Genomic DNA, 17450 nt, shown 5'->3' with positions numbered 1-17450 from the left:
GGCAGTCACTAGACACATGTGGCTACCAAGCATTAGAAATATGGCCAGCGAGACCAGTTACTGAACTTCTAATCTTAATCAACTTTAACTAATGTAAATCTAACTTCAAATAGCCATCTGTGGCTACTGTTGTAGACAACATACCTCTAGAATTAACCCGAGGAAAATCTGCCTTTTTATTCCAACCATCTCTTTCTTCTGATGAATTTTTAACCTCATACCTTCCTATTCATCATCAAAAAGCCTCTGGCAAGAAGGTTTCCAGGAAAGCTGTGTAGTACTAGCCTCACACTGCAAGTGAGATGTGTAAGGCACAATGGGGACAAGCTATTTGCAGCACTGAGGGAGAGTGACCCCGCTGGACTCTCCTGGGACCCATTCCAGACTCCTCTCCTCAACCCACCCTGGAATCAGGAGAAAGAACACAGGCTTTTTATCTTAGGGACAGAGTTCTGAGACCCTTGGAGAAAAATGAAAGGGTACTTCTCGTTTCCCATACTCAGATTTAAGAGTTCAGTGAGGGAGCATGACTTCTGACTCCAGAGAAAACCTCAGGGGTCGAACGTGCTTGGGGTCAGTAAGAGAAAGACAGCACTCCTTGCTTACCTGAGGAATTTGTTCAGGTCCCCATGCTTCATATACTCAAACACCATGATGAGGGGGTCCCCATCGCCACACACCCCATAAAACTTGACAATGTGTTCATGTTGCAGGTTGGTGAGCAGCTCGGCCTCCCTCTGGAAATCTTTCCGGGCAGCCAGGGTGGGGTCCTTCAGGGCCTGCAAACAGTATAGCAGTCTTTAGTAACCAGGGGACAGAGAGCTTTTCCCACGGAGAAACCTGGCACCATACACTGCTGCGTTCCCAATAAATGAGATTTTAAAGGGAATTTAAAGATAAGGGTGCTAAATCAAACTGTAAGATCCAACCCCCACATCCTTCAACATTTTGATCCACATAGAAAAGAGAAGCTCACTTTCTGACACCCACATTCCATGTGCTGGCCGGTGATTTTAAACTGTGTTCATCTCAGAGTCCCTTGGAGTCCTCAGAGGTGAATGTGAATGACAAGGGAACAGGGATGTGAAGTGGAAGGCCCGAGAAAGCCCCTGTTCCTAAGGTTTCCTTTAAATAAATGGTTTCCCTGCTAACATAAACAGTGCAAAAACCACTGTCCCTGTTGCTTTAGCCTTGTAAACCAACACTCCCACGGCCTACCAGAAATCAGGCAGATAGCCTAATAGCTTCCTTGTCCTTCTGTGTCCTTATTTTTCAATGGTGATGGAGTTCTGTATTTGCAGAAGAGAGTGAGCATTTTGCTTCTAAAAGGCACCATGTTCTCCTAGTGACAGTTTGAAGTAAGCACTGAGGAGTAAGTAGGGTGACAGCCTTGGAATGGTAATGAACAGAGGGAAGCCTTAGATGCACCCAGGACCTAGTAGAGAATTACAAAGTCCCAGTGCAGGATAAGAAGGTGGACATCTGGTGGCCACCAAGATGCTACAACTCAGCCCTGTTGGGGAGGGAGAGCCAGGTAAGAGGGAGAAGTGCAAATGGAGCCTCATCCTGGTCTAGGAGAAATACATCCACCAAGAGTGTAAGTCACCAATGTTGAAGGATAGCATGGGACTAAAGCTGAAAACTTCAAGTGTATCAGACAGTGCAACACTCAGGGATGAGCAATGGTGGTCAGGATGGCTAAGGCCTGTGCAGGGGACAGTCCCTCTCCCAGAGGAGCAGCCTGCACAGGTGCACCTGCACATTTCTACGTCCTCCCCATAAAGTCAGAGGGCAAATGGGGCCAAACATCCACTTCCTTTAACTGGCAGTGTTAGATATTAGGTGTCCTCTAAAAGCTCATGGGTGAGACAATGCAAGAAAATTTAGAGGAGAAATGATTGTGTTGTAAGAGTCTTAACCCAATCAGTGAATTCATCTCCTGATAGGCATTAACTGAGTGGTAACTGAAGGTGGGTAGGGTGTGGCTGGAGGAGGTGGGTCCCTGGGGGCTTGCCTTTGGGATATATATTTGTATCTGATGAGTGGACTCTCTTTCTGCTTTCTGTTTATCACGTGAGCTGCTTCCCTCCACCACACTCTTCCACCATGATGTTCTGCTTCACCTTGAGCCCTAAGGAAGGGAGTCAGCTGTCTATGGATTGAGAACTCTGAAACCATGAGACCCTAAATAAACTTTTCCTCCTCCACAGTTGTTCTAGTCAGATCTTTTAGTCTCAGCAGCAAAAATGCTAATACAGACAGTTTAGTGACCTCAATAGATACAACATGAAGCAATAACGAAATGAGTGTGAAATTTCCTCACCATCAGGTTAGTGAACATCAAGATAGACTGGAGACTGCTTTGCAAGCTTTCTAGTAGGCATCTGGTCTTTTCTAGTTATTCAGGCAGACTGACCTCCCCTGTAGATTATGCCAGCCCCCTAGCCAGAGACCTTTCTCCTACCCTGCAGACTCATTAGTTTTACTTTCTAGAACTACAGTAGTGTGAACCTAATTTTTTTTAATTCTATCTATGGATCTATGGGCAGGCCCATATGATATGGCCCTCTCAGTCATTGGCACATATCAGAGATGATGATTGTTATAATGAAAGTCTCTAGATATTATCTACTACTATCTGCTTCTCTTGATTTGCAGAAACTGAGGCTGAGCCTCTCTGGGAACCAGTCACTTGCAAACATCTTAAACAGTAGAAAGTTAGAGTGAACACAAGCAATCCTCTAGTGAGCTCCATGGTCCCTCACCAGTCAGTAGCAATACCTCTAGGGCCATCAAACTGGGTGTGGTCTCTTGACCAGAGATGAAACTTCATCCAACTTCACTCAGCACCACCTTCCATCTTTTTTAAAATTTGGAAGGTTGGTGCAAAAAAGTATTTAATTAAATGGTACCACTGCTGACAAAAAATGTTAAAAGTTATCTGACTTAATTTGCCCATTTAGTGAGAAAATTGCAGCCCAGAACTGGGAAGGGGTTTCCCAAAGATCTTGAAACAAACAGCTTGGATCTGGAGCCTGGGGTATTTTCCTGTCTAGTACACCTGCTTAAATCAACTGAGCAGATGAATTAGTCACTAAACAGGTCCCCCAGGGAATGAAGGGCCCAGGAGGAAAAGGTATGTTCCTGTTGAGGAGAGGATAGGGAAAGGCCACAGGTATGGATGCCAGCAGGGTGTCTGGATCCAGCAAGATATAGGCCTATAGGGCAGGTCAAGGACAGAAACAGAGTGAGAGGTTCATTCTACCTACCCATGGTTGATTTTTATCAGACTTAACTTTATGCACTTTCCCCTTTAGCACTGGCTGCTTGCTCTGAGAGGTGACCTATGAATAAAGCAGGAGGCTGCAATGCCCACCACAAGCAGAACAAAGACATTTGCAAGCCAGAGAATCATGGTGTGGCTCCTGGCTGCAGCCCTGAGCTACATGAGTTGGGGCGTGGACACAGGATGACTAAGAGTGATTTATTTATTTTCATGATGAAGAAGTAAAAAAAAAAAAAAAGAGAGTGCCCAGCATGGGTGGGATGGGAGAATATAAAGATTTATGTGAATGCTGGATTTATGAGAGGGAAAAATAGATCAAATTTGGGGCCAGCCAAATGGCCTCTCTCCATCTCTTTAAATCACTCTCTCCCACAGTCTGGATATCAATGGCAGCCATGGGATATTTCCGTTCTCAGCTCTCAAGCAGTACCAGCCAGTGTCCCCCAGGCTGGCACCATGCACTGCATGGCAGATGAGTTCCTCCTTTGAGAGACAGAGCACAAAGCAACCCCTGTCTCTTTCAGTCTTCCATACCCTTTTCTCTGCCTTCACATGGGGTTTTCCAGCTGGTGGTTCTAACCTGAAGTTCTTATGTCAAAGTTTTAATGTTATGTCAAATTATCAAAAGATGGGGTGTAGCAACTGGGGTCCAGAGCTGCAAGTGACCCCAACCCTGAGGATAAATGCAACTGGGACAGAGAGATGACAGGAGAATAATGAGGAGAAGAATTGGGCCAATGGCTTTCTTGCCCCTCTCAGGGAGTCCACATCTAATACTAATATTGCTGGGAAATTGCAAAATGGGTCAATGGTCAGTGGCATGGGACAGAACTGGTGTTTATCATAGCCACCAACCCTTGGTGCAGTGAGAAAGTCTTGCCAAGAGGGCCTTGAAGCCAGAGAGGCTCCGGCTAGGCCCTTTGAGCAACATCCAAAGAGGAGAATGGGAGTTTGCCTTCCTTGTCTCCCTCTTTTTCTTCCAAAGTTTGGGGACATTTCTCCTTCTGCTCTTTCCCTCCATATGCATTAGATCTCAGGAGAATCTGCTGTCCTAGGGGAGGGTTTCAGCTAGGCTGCTCAACAGGATGGGAGGGAGCCGGCTAGAGGTGAGAGCTACTCAACAGCTCCAGGTACCTTCAGAGACACTTGACATCTTCATTTTGTCCAACCTAAGAGACCTGCTGCCTTCCATTTTTCTTTTTATTTTGTTGGGAGAAGATATTGGTATGGATACTAGGCTTCAGATGTCATTAATATCTTGAAATCCATTTTATTATTCACAGAGGGTTATGAGATATGCACATTCCTAAACATTCAATATTTCTCTCCTCTCTCTCTCCCCTTTAATTATGATAATTACTATTATTTTTCTTTTAGTTCCTCAAAAGCCACTCTCATGTCCCCTTGGTAAGATTCACACATTTATCAGGGAGGAAGATGGGTAGTTACCATATAAACAGGCATTCCTTTCTCATCTCTTTCTGGCTTAAAACTGACCATTAGCTTCCCATTGATTTTAGGATAAAATCCAAACTCTTTAACACGGTCCTCAGCTCTAAATGTCTGGTCTGCTCATTTCTCTCCACCTCCTTTTTCCCTCACTGCCTTCAGCCCTCATTCATTACACTTCAGTATCACTGGCTTTTCTCTATTTTGTACACTTTATGCTTTAATCTGCCTTAGGGTCTTTGTGCTTGCTTTTCTTTTGTTGGGAAAAACTCTCAAATAGGCTATATCTGCATGACTGGCCAGATTAGTCAGCACCACCCATAACCTTTGCAGAGCATACTGACTGGTGCCCATGAACCCCGAGTACTCAGTGATAGTTGAATACCCAGAGAAGTGATTCGCTCCCAGAGAGGGGTTTACCAAGAGTTGGCTATGATTGTCGCCAAATTCATCCATAGCAGTTAAACCTGTTAAAACAATTATGAAATACAATGAAGAAACCAATTAAACAGGAGTGCAGAGCAGGCAGCTTTTATGTTAGCTAGGATGAATGCTTTGGAAAGACCTGATAAAGGTCACTGATAGAAAGCACTGTTAGGAGTAAAGGGGGAAACCTTCTAAGTATTTTAGAAAATAAAAAAGATCTGAACTTCTGCCCTCAGACTGTTCTACAAACATTTTATATGACCACTCCAGTTTAAAGCAACCAAAACTGGAAATCATGAACACCCCAAACAAAAATGAAGTAACCCTCCAAACGAAAAGGGACCCAGAAGCTGAAATTCAGACATACTGAAAGAAACATAATGCTAAATCCAAATGACTAAAATTGTCAATAACCAGAACATGAATTTCCTGCAGAGCAAGCTCTCAAAGCTTTTTAAACAAGTAAACGCTTCAAGAAAATGAAAAAATAATTATTTTTCCGTAAGAAGGCTTGCAGTAAGAACAGTGATATAAAAAATTAACAAAAAATTAAGGGCCAATTAGATGTCTTAGTAATAAACTATGTGGTCATTAAGGTTAAAGCAAAACCCTCCACAGACAGGAAAATCTCTAGACCAGAAAAAACCACTAAGAAGCATCAATGAATCCGAAGAGTGCTGAGGTTCACCCAGAATAGGACACAGAATGACAGAGAAGGAAAATAGGAAAAGCAGAAAGGCCTCATTCCCCATCCACAAAGGAAAGGCTTCCTGGGTTTCAAAGCCCTGTCAGAGTAAAGTTTGTCAAATGACTATTTAAAAATGGTGTAACCGACTTAACAGCTTCATGGATCCCATTACAGAAAGACCCCAACTTAGGATGCTTGGACTTAAAATGTTTTGACTTTACACTGGTTGAAGGGATATGAATTCAGGAGAAACCTTACTTTGAATCTTGATCATTTCCCTGGCTAGCGAACATGGTTCAATACTCTCTTATGGCAGTGAAGGATGTGCAAAATGATGACCCCCAGGAGGACAGGAGGACAGTGTAACAGGGAGGAGGAGGAGGCAGACATTCCTCCCTTCCCTGCGACTATGGGTGAAGGGTCCTGAAGGGAGGAGCATTGGGCTCTGGACATTCACCCTTTCCCGGTGAGGATGAACCCTGGAGGGAGAAAGCAAGCGGTGAGCTCTGGGTAACAGTGGTTCCCAGAGGAAGAAGATAAACAGTAAGCTCTGGATTTTCACCCCTTCCCAGTAACAATGAGTTTCCAACTTTTACAACGTTTTTCCTGACTGCCCAAACCAACACATTCTGCTTAAGTCTCCAGTGATTAACTCACCCTCATTGTAACCTAATACAAACCCCTTCTGTCACTGGCAGCCATTTTGCACCCTGACAATGAGGCCCTCCGATGTCTGATTGATTGACTCGGCGGCTTAATAAACGGCATCGCTGAATCCATTGAGGCCTGTTCCCATCATGGTTATTCGTGTGTACAGGCAGCAGCCACAAACCACAGCTCCCAGGCAGTCACGGGATCACAAGGACAAACGCTACTCCTCAGGGTTCCGTGTGGCTAAGCTTGGATGTTCAGTGAGTTAAGTGAATTCGATTTGACTTATAACCTTTTAAACCTTACTGATCTGCACCTTACTGGGGTGCAGCTCCATCATGAGCCAAGGAGCTTCTGCATTTTAACACCACACGTACACCACTCGTACAGGCAAATGGCGCTCTGTCTTATCCTGCTCTCCATTTCCTTCACAGGCATTCATCTTGGCTTCCCAGTAGGCTGTAAGCACCTTAAAAACATTTGTTTCCATCACAGCAACTGCTGGGGGGAAAAAAAAAATCTTGCCCTTTGATTTAAAACCATGATTTTGAGCAAACGTAATCTTGGGTTATACTTGCAAGTGTTTTCCAGAAGTACAAAATTATCCTTTATCAAGATGGGAACACACTCAAGAGGAAGGGGCCTACAAAAAGGAGGAAGATCTAAAAAGGACAGGGAGCAGGAAAGGTTCCTTCTCAGGGGTATTCTGCAGGGGACAGGCATGTCCTCCAGGGCTGCTCACTAGGTGGATCCAGTGAGTGATCAATGGTATAAAGTTCCAGAGGCTCATGTTCATGAGGATCCCAGGCCCAAGGAGAGAAAGAAACCCTTTTAAAAAGCTGCAAAAGGAAACACATTTTTTTGCATTACCTAGTCTGGGTACTGCTTCTTTATTCCAGACCACTCAGGGGAAATGTTTCCCAGGGTTCTGGTCATCATTTTATTTCCTGCTCAAAGTGCAAAACTGTCCAGTTCACGCACCAGACCCCAGGTGGATGCGCAAACACTCAGTGGATTAGTGTCCTTCTGAACATTAAAGTGCAGAGGCACACAGAACACAGAAATAATAAGCATCAGCCTTTTATGGGGCGAAACTTTTGTTCTTTCTTTTTTCTTTTTTTTTTTTTTCTAGAATAGTGGTCAGCCCTCTATTTCTGTTTTTGTAAAAAAAATTATTGGAAAATATTCATTCCTCTCGATTAATGTATTATTTATTAATTTATTTGTTTTGGTACTAGGGATGGAACCCAGGGGTGCTTTACCACTGACCTACATCTTCAGACCTTTTTATTTTGGGCAGGGTCTCACTAAGTTGCTGAGTCTGGCCTCTAACTTGCGATCCTCCTGCCTCAGACTCCAGAGTCTCTGGGATTCCAGGTGTACACCAACATGCCCAGCAGTGACTATATTGTTTATGCAGTTTTCCTACTATACAAGCAGTTCAGTAGTTACAATGGAAGCATGGTCCTCAAAGCCTAAAATATTTATTCTGAGGCCTGGAATAAAAAAAGGTTGGTGAGTCCTATTCTGGATAGTTAATGCAAGTTTGGCAGGTTGCATCTCTTTGATCTAAGCATGTTCAGTAACAAAGATGATGATAAGAACAAATAATAGCTACTATTTATTGAGCATGTAGTATGTCCCAAGCACTAAGGATTGTATACACATTGTGTAATTTAATCATCAACATCCTAAGGAAGAGATATTATAATTCCTATTATACATATTAGGAAACCGAAACCCAAAGAGGTTGAGTGTCTTCCAAATGGTCACATAGTGATATGCCTGGGATTTGCACCCAGGCTCTCTGATTCCCACACTATGCTGGTACCTTGCACTGCACTGACTGCATCCATGGAGGTCATTTCCCCTCTGTTAACACAGACAATCTGCAGATATGCCAGACTATGAATATAGAGACCCTGATGTCATAGAAACAGGAAACTGCCTTTATTCCAGAGACTTTGTCAGGCCTCTCAGTACTAAGAATGGATCACTTTTGAAGTTCAAGGAAGAGTTCTCATGGATAACCACATCTCACCCCCAACCTACTGGGCATCCACATCCCAGAATATCATGTAGATTCTACAATGGCCTGAGAAGCTTCTCATTGCACCCAAAGAGGCAACTCCAAGCTCCTGACTCTATAGCAGGACTCCAAAGACCCCTGAATCCCTCAGTGAGGCTATTTGACTCTTACGTGTATCAGTCGTCTTCAAAGACTTGCCCAGCATTGGTCTACAGAGACAGGCTCCTCCATGGAGCAAGGACAGAAGAGGGTAATAGTAGTAGCTAAGCCCCTTCTCTACACAAGGCAATTCAATTCCAGCTGTACATCTGCCTAGTGTCTCAGCAGCACAAAGCCCTGTGGTTAATGGACCCTGCCAGAAGCCAGTTAACCACAACCATTTGCCCCTTGGAGTATGAACCTGGCCCCATGGAAAAAATTTAAGAATTTCTCTTAATCTCACTCACTAGTCTTAGGTTCTGGATACCTGACTGCCCTGCCTCCTCCACCCATCTCTATTCCCAATGATATCTGGTACTCTTGGGGAGTGGCTCCCTAGTCCTCCTTGGGTACCCACCCTTCATCCAGCTGTGGTCTTGAAAAGGTCAAGTGACTTTCCAGGTACAGATAATACATCCTACAAAGCCACTGGGGATCGTGATCCAGGACCTTCAGAATTAAATCAGCACCTTTCATCAACGTAACTTGTTCTCCAGGCAAAGTCCCCTTAAATACCACAGCCTTTGACATCAGAAGCCAAAGGAAGTTGCTTTATGTTCAATAAAAATGTCACTGCCCCTGGCACAATACATCTGAGACCCTAGCACCATCTTCTCAGGTGAAGAATGGGTGAGCCTCTTCCTCCACCTCCCTGGGCCTCAGTCAGTTCTCTCCCTGGTGCCCACATGCTCCAGAATTTACCTTCACTGCCACCAGCATCTTGTCCTTGGTTGGGCTGAGGTTGTAGCACTCGGCCAGGAAGACCTTTCCAAAGGCTCCCTCGCCCAGTTCTCGCTTCAACACTATGTCCCTTCTCTTGATGTGCTGCACATCTGTAGAGGGGAACAGAGAGGAGGCAGAAAAGTCAGTCCTTGGTGCTTGTCCAGAAAACAGGGGATATGGGGTGCTTCCAAGTCCACAGCAGGGAAAACCAAACTCTAGCACCCTGATTTAAGCATGGAAACTGGCTTTGCTTTGGGGTTGCAGAGTGTGACCCTCAATGGAATCTCAGCTCTGTCCCTGACTAGCCCCTAATCTCTCTAAACCACTGCTTTTTCAGTGGAAAACTGCCCACCGTAGTTAGTATCCAGGAGTCTGGTATTAATTAGTCATAGTTGTTGGAGATGGGATACAGCAGTCTCTCCATTATCCTGCACATGGATCCCCTGGGGATCTTGTTAAAATGCAGATTCTGATTCAGTAGGTCTGGAAACACACATTCCAGTTGATGTGGATGTATTGTTAGTTGCACTTTGAAGAGTGAGGCTGGCAGGGTATGGTTGAGGCTCACATTTGAATCCTAGTTCCATCACCAGGCTAGTTTTTCTGAGTTGGGAAAAGTTATTTAATCACAGAGCCTCAATCTCCTCATCTGTAATATGGGATTAACAACAATGCATTCCTCAAAGAATTTGTGTGACAATTCAATGAGAATCCATATAAAGAGCTTGGCCCAATGCCTGGGACAAACTAAAGACGTTTGTGTGCACATATACACATGCACATACACGGTTCTTTTTGTAACAATGGCCACAATGACCCCAACATGATAGAAACTACTCATTGGCAGCTAAAATTATTTCAGAAAAACCTCCCGTTGGCGATCCTTCTCCTCTGAGAGAAAGATCACTGAGATCACAAATGGCCAATTCAGAGACAGCTCCAGAGTGAGGGCCTATGCAGAGAGAGGGGTTGCCATTCCCTCTGCTAATTTAGCAACCTAATTTTAATTAGGTTCTCCTGTCTGCCAGGAGAGAGCAGAGCTGTGACCTCAGCCCTCCCACCTCTTTGGAAAGAATGCTACCAAGGAATTGTACAAGCAGTGGGCTGGAGCTGAAAGGAGCCAGCTCGAGATTACTCACTGACCTTTACATTAATTGTTCAACAGGCAGAAGCCCATTAAATACCTGTATTAACATTATGAAGAGCATTGCAGAGCCAGGAAAGAGGATTGTCTCCAATGACCTTGTCAAAAAATAAAAGCTGAAGGGGGAGGACCTTGGCAAACTGTCCCCATGAGTGAGGAGTCTGTGACAGGGACAGAGGGACATGGCTGGAAGGCTTTGGCTAGTGTCTTGGTGTATTTGGGGATTCCTTTCAGAATAGACTATACAAAACATTATTTATTTCCTATCAGGGTTCTTGATATCCCACGATATCCTGGATGATCTGCCTTGCAAGGATTTGTGGGGGAAAACAATGGCGGACTGTGATTTCCTTCTCCCCAGCAAGACAGAATGGCAGGCCCACAGCTGCTGGTGGCTGCTCCTCATGGGCCACAAGACTCTGAAAAGACTGCCATACCCCACCAAGCTATGCCCCGGTTTTACAAGTAGGGGATTAAAAATCTGCTCCCTTCTTCACTACCTCAGTCTCTGCTTCCCAGTCTCTGAGGAGGATATTTGCAGGCCTTGAGGGGAAAGCTGAAGAACTCCCCACTAAGAGAAAATAGGAGGTCAGGACCTCTCTTGGGAGGCCATTTGCTCATTGCTGCCTAAGCATTCCCAGGTGATTAACAATGATGCAAAGGTTCCTGCAAGGTGAATGTTCTGGCACAGCCTGGGAATGGAGATGGGACTGGTAAAGGCAGCTCTTCAGTGTCAAGTCCCACTTCCAAATGCACAGGAATTGGTAAGTACTGGGGAGTTAGAGGCAATTGGTTTAAGACCTGGAACCTCCAAAGGCTGGTGTACCTTACAGAACATCTTGGATTTCAGATTCCTCATCTGTAAAATGGGTTTGTAAATGGGAATAATACAAGGTGAAGGATTTAGTAAGTTTGGGAAAAAAAAAAAAAGACTATTCACATTTACTGCTTGAATTTAACCAGTCCCATGGCCACAAATAAATTAAGTCATGCCCCACCTCCAGAAGACCAGGAGGCCATCAGAGACCCTGGACTTACCTCCTCTCTTCTCCTCCCCTTCCTAGCTGTGTGATCTAGGTTGAACCATCTTCTCCCAGACTCTGAACTGCCCATCAATGCAATAGAGATCATGCCTCTCTTATGTTCTGGAAATGTCTCCACAAAGGCAAAGCAACATACCACATTTTTCTGGGTGCCTATGTCCAGCTTGAGCTGGGCGTCCACACTACTTTCCTCAGTGCTTCTCGTTCTCAGCTATGAGTGTAAAATGAGAATAGAGGAGTTTACCAAGAGCAGGACTGTTTTTCATCTGCTGTGCCTGGGTCACGTCAAAGAACCCTTTCTCTTCCTCTCCCTCCCTCCGCAGAAAGATTCACAGGCCCTGAAAGATTCAGCCAAGCCAAGTGGGAGCAGCATACAGGGAGTGGTTTCCCAACCCGCCCTCAACATCCAGAGAATTGAGAGCCTGGCAACAGCTGCAGACCCCCTACTGCTGGAGGCAGAGGCTCAGACAGCTGTGGACCTTGAACATAGCAGGGGGCAGGTGACCACAGTATGGGAACCTCATCAGCTCTCTGCAAGCACATGAATAAAGGCTGGGTGGAGCCTACCCCGGGCCAGAGCATCTTCCCCCAATAAGCAAATGAATCATTTTCAGGGGTTCAGAATAAAGTGGCCTTGGTTCATTGCAGGTGTCTTCAGAGTGAAAAGACTTTGAGACCCATACCTGTGCTTGGCCATGGGTGGGATGGTGAGAGCTGGGAGCGGGCAGACAAAAGAAGAGAAATAAAAACAGATTCCATTCCACCTTCAATCCTCTACCGAGAAAGAACTTGTTCCAGGTCATGGAGAGAAGAGGCCACACAGGTGACCAGGGAGCTTTGGCAGAGAAAAACTGGATTGAGGCAAATGCACAGGGCAAATCATTTCCATGTGCACAAGCCCATGTATCGATGAGATTCTGGACCCCAAAACAACAGGGCAGCAGTTGCTTTCCTGGAACCCACTAAGGAAGAAGTAGGACAAAGGGATTAATAGGCACCAAATCCTACATCATGCTCAAGGTCAATTCTTGTAATGGTCTTGAGAGACAGTGTTATTGAACCCCTTTCACAGAAGAGAAAATGAAGGTAGGATTTAACCTTCCAAATTCACAAAGTTAAAATGTGACCAAGGACTTTCTCTTCTTTCTATGACGACCATCATGCCTATTATTTCCCTTACATTAGGCTGCTTTTACTCTGTCCTTCCTGACTTTATGGCCACTAAATTAGTCCTGTCCACCGATACCCAAAATTCTACCTTCCACCGTCTTCCACTCCTAACCCACTTTCTCTTACCAGACTCGCTCTGGGACTGTATTACAGCATCCTCCCAAGGGAAAGGTCAGGAGCTCCCCCCTGGAGGCCATTCACAGCCCACGAGGCTCTGGGGAGAAGGGTGTGGATGCTCTGCCAGGCTCCGGGGAATGGCTAGAGTGAACCGTTTCATTTCTGACGTCCACACGTCTATTTGGGTCCCTGCTGTGCTTATTTTTAGCTCACACAGTGCGGCTCAGAGCTGCCTCTGGTGAAGCCATCTGACCCTCATGCCGAAAAGTGATGGATTTTCCTGGGAGGAGAGGGCATCAATCTCTTTTTACTGCCTGGTTGGCTGGCCCAGCAAGTCTGGGTCACAAGGCTCAGACGTCGGGATGTTGGAAGGGGAGGAGGAGAGAGGGGAGATACAGCCCAGGCCGTGGGAAGACCTCCCAATCTCCTCTAAGGAAGGAGCTGCTGGAGAGAATAAGGAGTTGGTATATAATGGGGTGGGAACTTTGAGAAATGAAAAGGGTTCCTGAGACCTTTTGCCCTGGCTCTTCCTGAATTCCTTTTTGCAAGAGAGCCACTAACCGAGTTCCACCAAAGGAAGCCACCTGTAGATCCTCTCCTTCCCACAGGACAACTGGTTCATCAGACACAAATACAGAATGAGAATTTCTGCATTTTGGTTATAGCTCCAAGAATTCTTCCTCTGTAGTGGGGACCAAGATAACTATTCCATATGTGTGGGATTCACTTCTGGGAGGTCTTCCAGGCCTTGCAGCAAGCCTGACCTAAAGCAAAATCTCTCATCCAGCAAGGTCACCGGGCACCTCTGTACAGAACACCACAGAGCCACTATAGGCCAGTGGGCAGGCAAGCATTGCCCCTCATCCTGCCTGTGTTCACTGGGGCTGCCGGGAGGCTGCATCCTGGGGTTGGGGGCTGAGGGAGAATTTTCTGCAGCATCTTCTAAGTCATGCAAAGATACCCTGGACAGTCTGTGTGACTAGATGGACACAGAGACAACTACTGTCAATTTCACCTCTGTTCTAGGGAAAAGGCGAACAGGGAGGACAGTCATAAATTGCTCAGCTATGCTGACCAGGAGTACAAAGGGAACAAAAGACCACATAAATATGGAACTGCTGAAAGAGTGAGGATTTGGGGAGGGGAAAAATCAGGTCTGTATTGAGATCCTGATCCTGCCTCTTACTGTTTGTGCCCTACTCTCTCCAAGCCTCTAGTTCCTTAACTGTAAATTGGGAACAGATGCCTATTTAGTGACACTATTAAGAGGGTCGATTTAAACTGTGTAGGTAACAGAGATGATCAGAAATATCTGTAATATAGTTGATGCCTAACAAATATGATTCCTTCCCTTTTAACAATGAAAGTCAACCTATCTGCAAACAAAAGAGCAGTTTGGAAAGAAACTTAGGAAAGGATGGTGGTTTTTCTCCAGAAACAAAATGGCCTGCGGCTGCTCAGAGGTAAAGGAACAACTGACTCAGGGTCAGCAGCAGTCTGCCCAAGTCCACCACCATGATGTCTGACCTCTGTCTGCTTCAGAGTCCAAAATAGTTTGTGGGAGGAGGTTGGTTAGACAATGGAATGAAGACATCACAACATAGAGACAGCCACCTACTCAAGATTGGTATTGATCAGCAGAGAAAAACCAGATTTCCCAGGGTCGATGGTTATAAATAATGGTGTTCCTGACTCTGCTATATGTCAAGTGCAAACTCAAATTCCCCCAAAGCCAGTGCACTCTCTCAGACAAAAGTGCTTTAATTAGGGTTCATTTGCCACATTGGTGTTTTGCTAATATTATTTTCCCAAGGTGGGGAGGGGGGGTCATGCAAGTATGCAGCGCTGAGATGCTACTTTCCTGAAGGTCAGTGTCTGAGAAACCCAGAGAGCCCCCCCACACACACATAGCATAGCCCTAAGGACTGGTCCCCAGTGGGTGCTCCTGGCCCATTTTAATACCTAGGTCCCAATAGGCTCCTAGGTTCATCCTTGAGACTGATCAAATCTTTCCCTCACAGACTCCATCTCACTTCATGCATGTATACTTTAGCTTAATTTCATATATTGTGCCATTATTAATAATAAAAATAGCTGCCATTGACTGAGAACTCACCCTGAGCCAGGTGCCAGACTAAGCATTTGACATGTAGCATCTCACATGTCTTCATGATGCTCTGAAACATGTGTTGCTAACCTGGTTCTACAGGTGAGGAAACTAAGCTCAAGGGGATGAAGTAATTTGTCCAAGAACCCCTAGCTACCACAGGTGACCCATAAGACTCCAAAATCTAGTAGAGTAGTTCCTACATAGCCACAGGTGACACATTTCAAGACTCCTAGAGGGTGCCTGAAATTATACATAGTTCCAATCCCTGCACATACTGTTTTTTTGCTGTATATGCATACCTATTACACAGTTTAATTTATAAATTAGGCACAGTAAGATTAACATTAATCATCAAGATTAGTGATTAATAACTATCACTAATAATAAAACTAATTATCATGCTACACAGTAATAAAAAATTATGTGAATGTGGTCTTTCTTCAGAGTCAAGACAAATATTAATATTTTTGGGATGCAGTTGGCTATGGGTCAATGAAACCCTGGAAAGCAAAGGTGTGGATGGAGGGTCTTGTGTTACAACTCTTCCTCCAAAAAGAGGCTCTATGCTCTGAACTGGTATCAGTATTTAGTGAAAACTAGTAGCATCTATCATCTATAATGGCCACATGAAACCTGTTCTTGCCTCTCTTGGTGGCCACCACCTGAGCCCAATGAGAGCAGCCAGGATGCTTTTTGGAGATGAAGACAGCACTAAAAGTCAGAAATTCATGACCCCACTGTTTCACAGAAGAGCAGAGGGTGGTGAGTCCTGAGTGTGACTCTGTGCAAGGAGAAGGAGGGAGATTCTTGGCAGGAGAGTGGGGAGGAGGGAACAGGGAGAGGAAGGGAGGATCTCTGAGAAGCGTGTGTTTTCTTTGCACTAACCAGACCCTAGGGTCTCAGGCTGCCAAAAAGGCTCAGAAGAAAACATTAATTCAATACCACACATTTAATTACACATGAAATGGAATGTCTTTAAATGGAAAAGAATAACATTCTCAAGAGCTCCAACTGTGGGCTTTTGAAGTGGCAGGAGGGAGAAAGAACCCAGCTCTAAATCTTGTCAGGAGAAAGGACACCACCGAGGGGGCAGGACCCCTGCCTTCCCTAGTGGCAGGAATTTCTGCCTGCCATCACAGATCCGTCCTCACCCCTTCCCTTGGCCCCCCTGTCTGTCTCTCACCTCATGCCTACAAGTGGTGGACAGTTTCCCCTGCAGTATTGTGCAACAGCATGATCTGTGAGTGTGTCCCCTGGCTGGCTGCAGACACTTCATAATGATCTGAAGCCAACCCTGTCAGTTCTCAAGGACAGAGGAACAGAGCATGGCTGAACCATCAAATGGCCATTCTGGCAGAGTGATCTCTGGATGATGTACACACCTGGAAAAAGGAAGATCTCCTGGGCTGATGGCAAGGACCTTTCTAGAAGAACACACTTCAAAGTCTGGAGAGCCAATAGAGGAACTGTGCAGAATTTTTCTTGGAAGTCTAGAATATAGAATTGACTAACCAAATTGGGTAATGATATCATGGGAATGGATTCGGTTGAATGAGCACCAGCACTGTCCATTACTGCTGCCACCACGGGTTGATGTTGGCTCAGGATTGCTTATCTGAGAACCCAGATAAGAGCTGGCCTAGCCCATGCTCCATCCCAAGGTCTTCTGGACCAGGGACCCTCCCACATCTTTTCAGAGTCAGATATCTTTGCAAAAGAGACTCTGAAAGGTGCTGGTCACTGTTCAAGACAAAAGGTCAATGTCATGTGTTACTCAAGGTCATCGGCTGGGCCAAGTACAGTACCTAATACATAGTAAGTATTCACTAAATATTTGATGAATGAAATAACAGATTAAAACTCCCTCTGAAACACTGCTAGAGCTTAGCAAGGAGAACACTACAAAGAGAAAGGAACAAGGGAAGCTGGGGGGTAGTGAAAAGAAATGAAAGATGAGTGAGAATGGGAAAGGATCCAGCAACTCCCAAAGAGTGGAGTTATTTACGTCCTGGCTCCAAGACTGGCCTGAAAAATCAAGATCCTATTGAACCAGGATGTCGTGAGACCCACATCCGAACCCTCAGTCTCTGGCACCTCAGGCTTCTAAACAAAGTACCTCTGTGCTCTGCATCTGATGCGGCTCAGTGAACACCAGGTCCACTCCAGGGCATGTGTGTACCCCAAGGCTAGAGGTAGCAGTCTAGGACTCAGAGACATCGTGTTCTCAGCAAGACAGATACATAAATAAGACACCCTGCTGTTTCTGGAAGCAGCAAAGAAAGAAGATCACAAGAGGACTGTCTGTTCTGGGGTCATTTCCAGCTCACGTTTCCTGACACAAGAAGTCCAGCGAGTGAGACTGAGATTCAGATGTGTCCTTGTTCCCAGGTGCTACCCCTGTGAGCTCCACTGCTGT

The 17450-nt window shown here is 45.3% G+C and overlaps 1 protein-coding gene across 6 annotated transcripts in view; it reads right to left on the bottom strand.

The window, feature by feature from the left end:
* The window catches only part of Ntrk3 (neurotrophic receptor tyrosine kinase 3), a 395823-nt gene that overhangs the window by 68846 nt on the left and 309527 nt on the right, over positions 1–17450 (bottom strand). For all 6 annotated transcript variants that reach the window (XM_047538450.1, XM_047538456.1, XM_047538451.1 and 3 more), the window contains 2 exons: positions 9430–9560; positions 607–779 (listed from right to left, as the gene is read on the bottom strand). In XM_047538450.1, the coding sequence (XP_047394406.1) occupies positions 607–779; positions 9430–9560 (304 nt within the window). The remainder of the gene's footprint in view (positions 1–606; positions 780–9429; positions 9561–17450) is intronic.

The sequence above is a fragment of the Sciurus carolinensis genome, chromosome 2, assembly GCF_902686445.1.
Source record: "Sciurus carolinensis chromosome 2, mSciCar1.2, whole genome shotgun sequence".
Classification (NCBI taxonomy): domain Eukaryota; kingdom Metazoa; phylum Chordata; class Mammalia; order Rodentia; family Sciuridae; genus Sciurus; species Sciurus carolinensis.
Note: the sequence above shows the minus strand (reverse complement) of the source record. Positions and strands in the feature narration are given on the sequence as shown.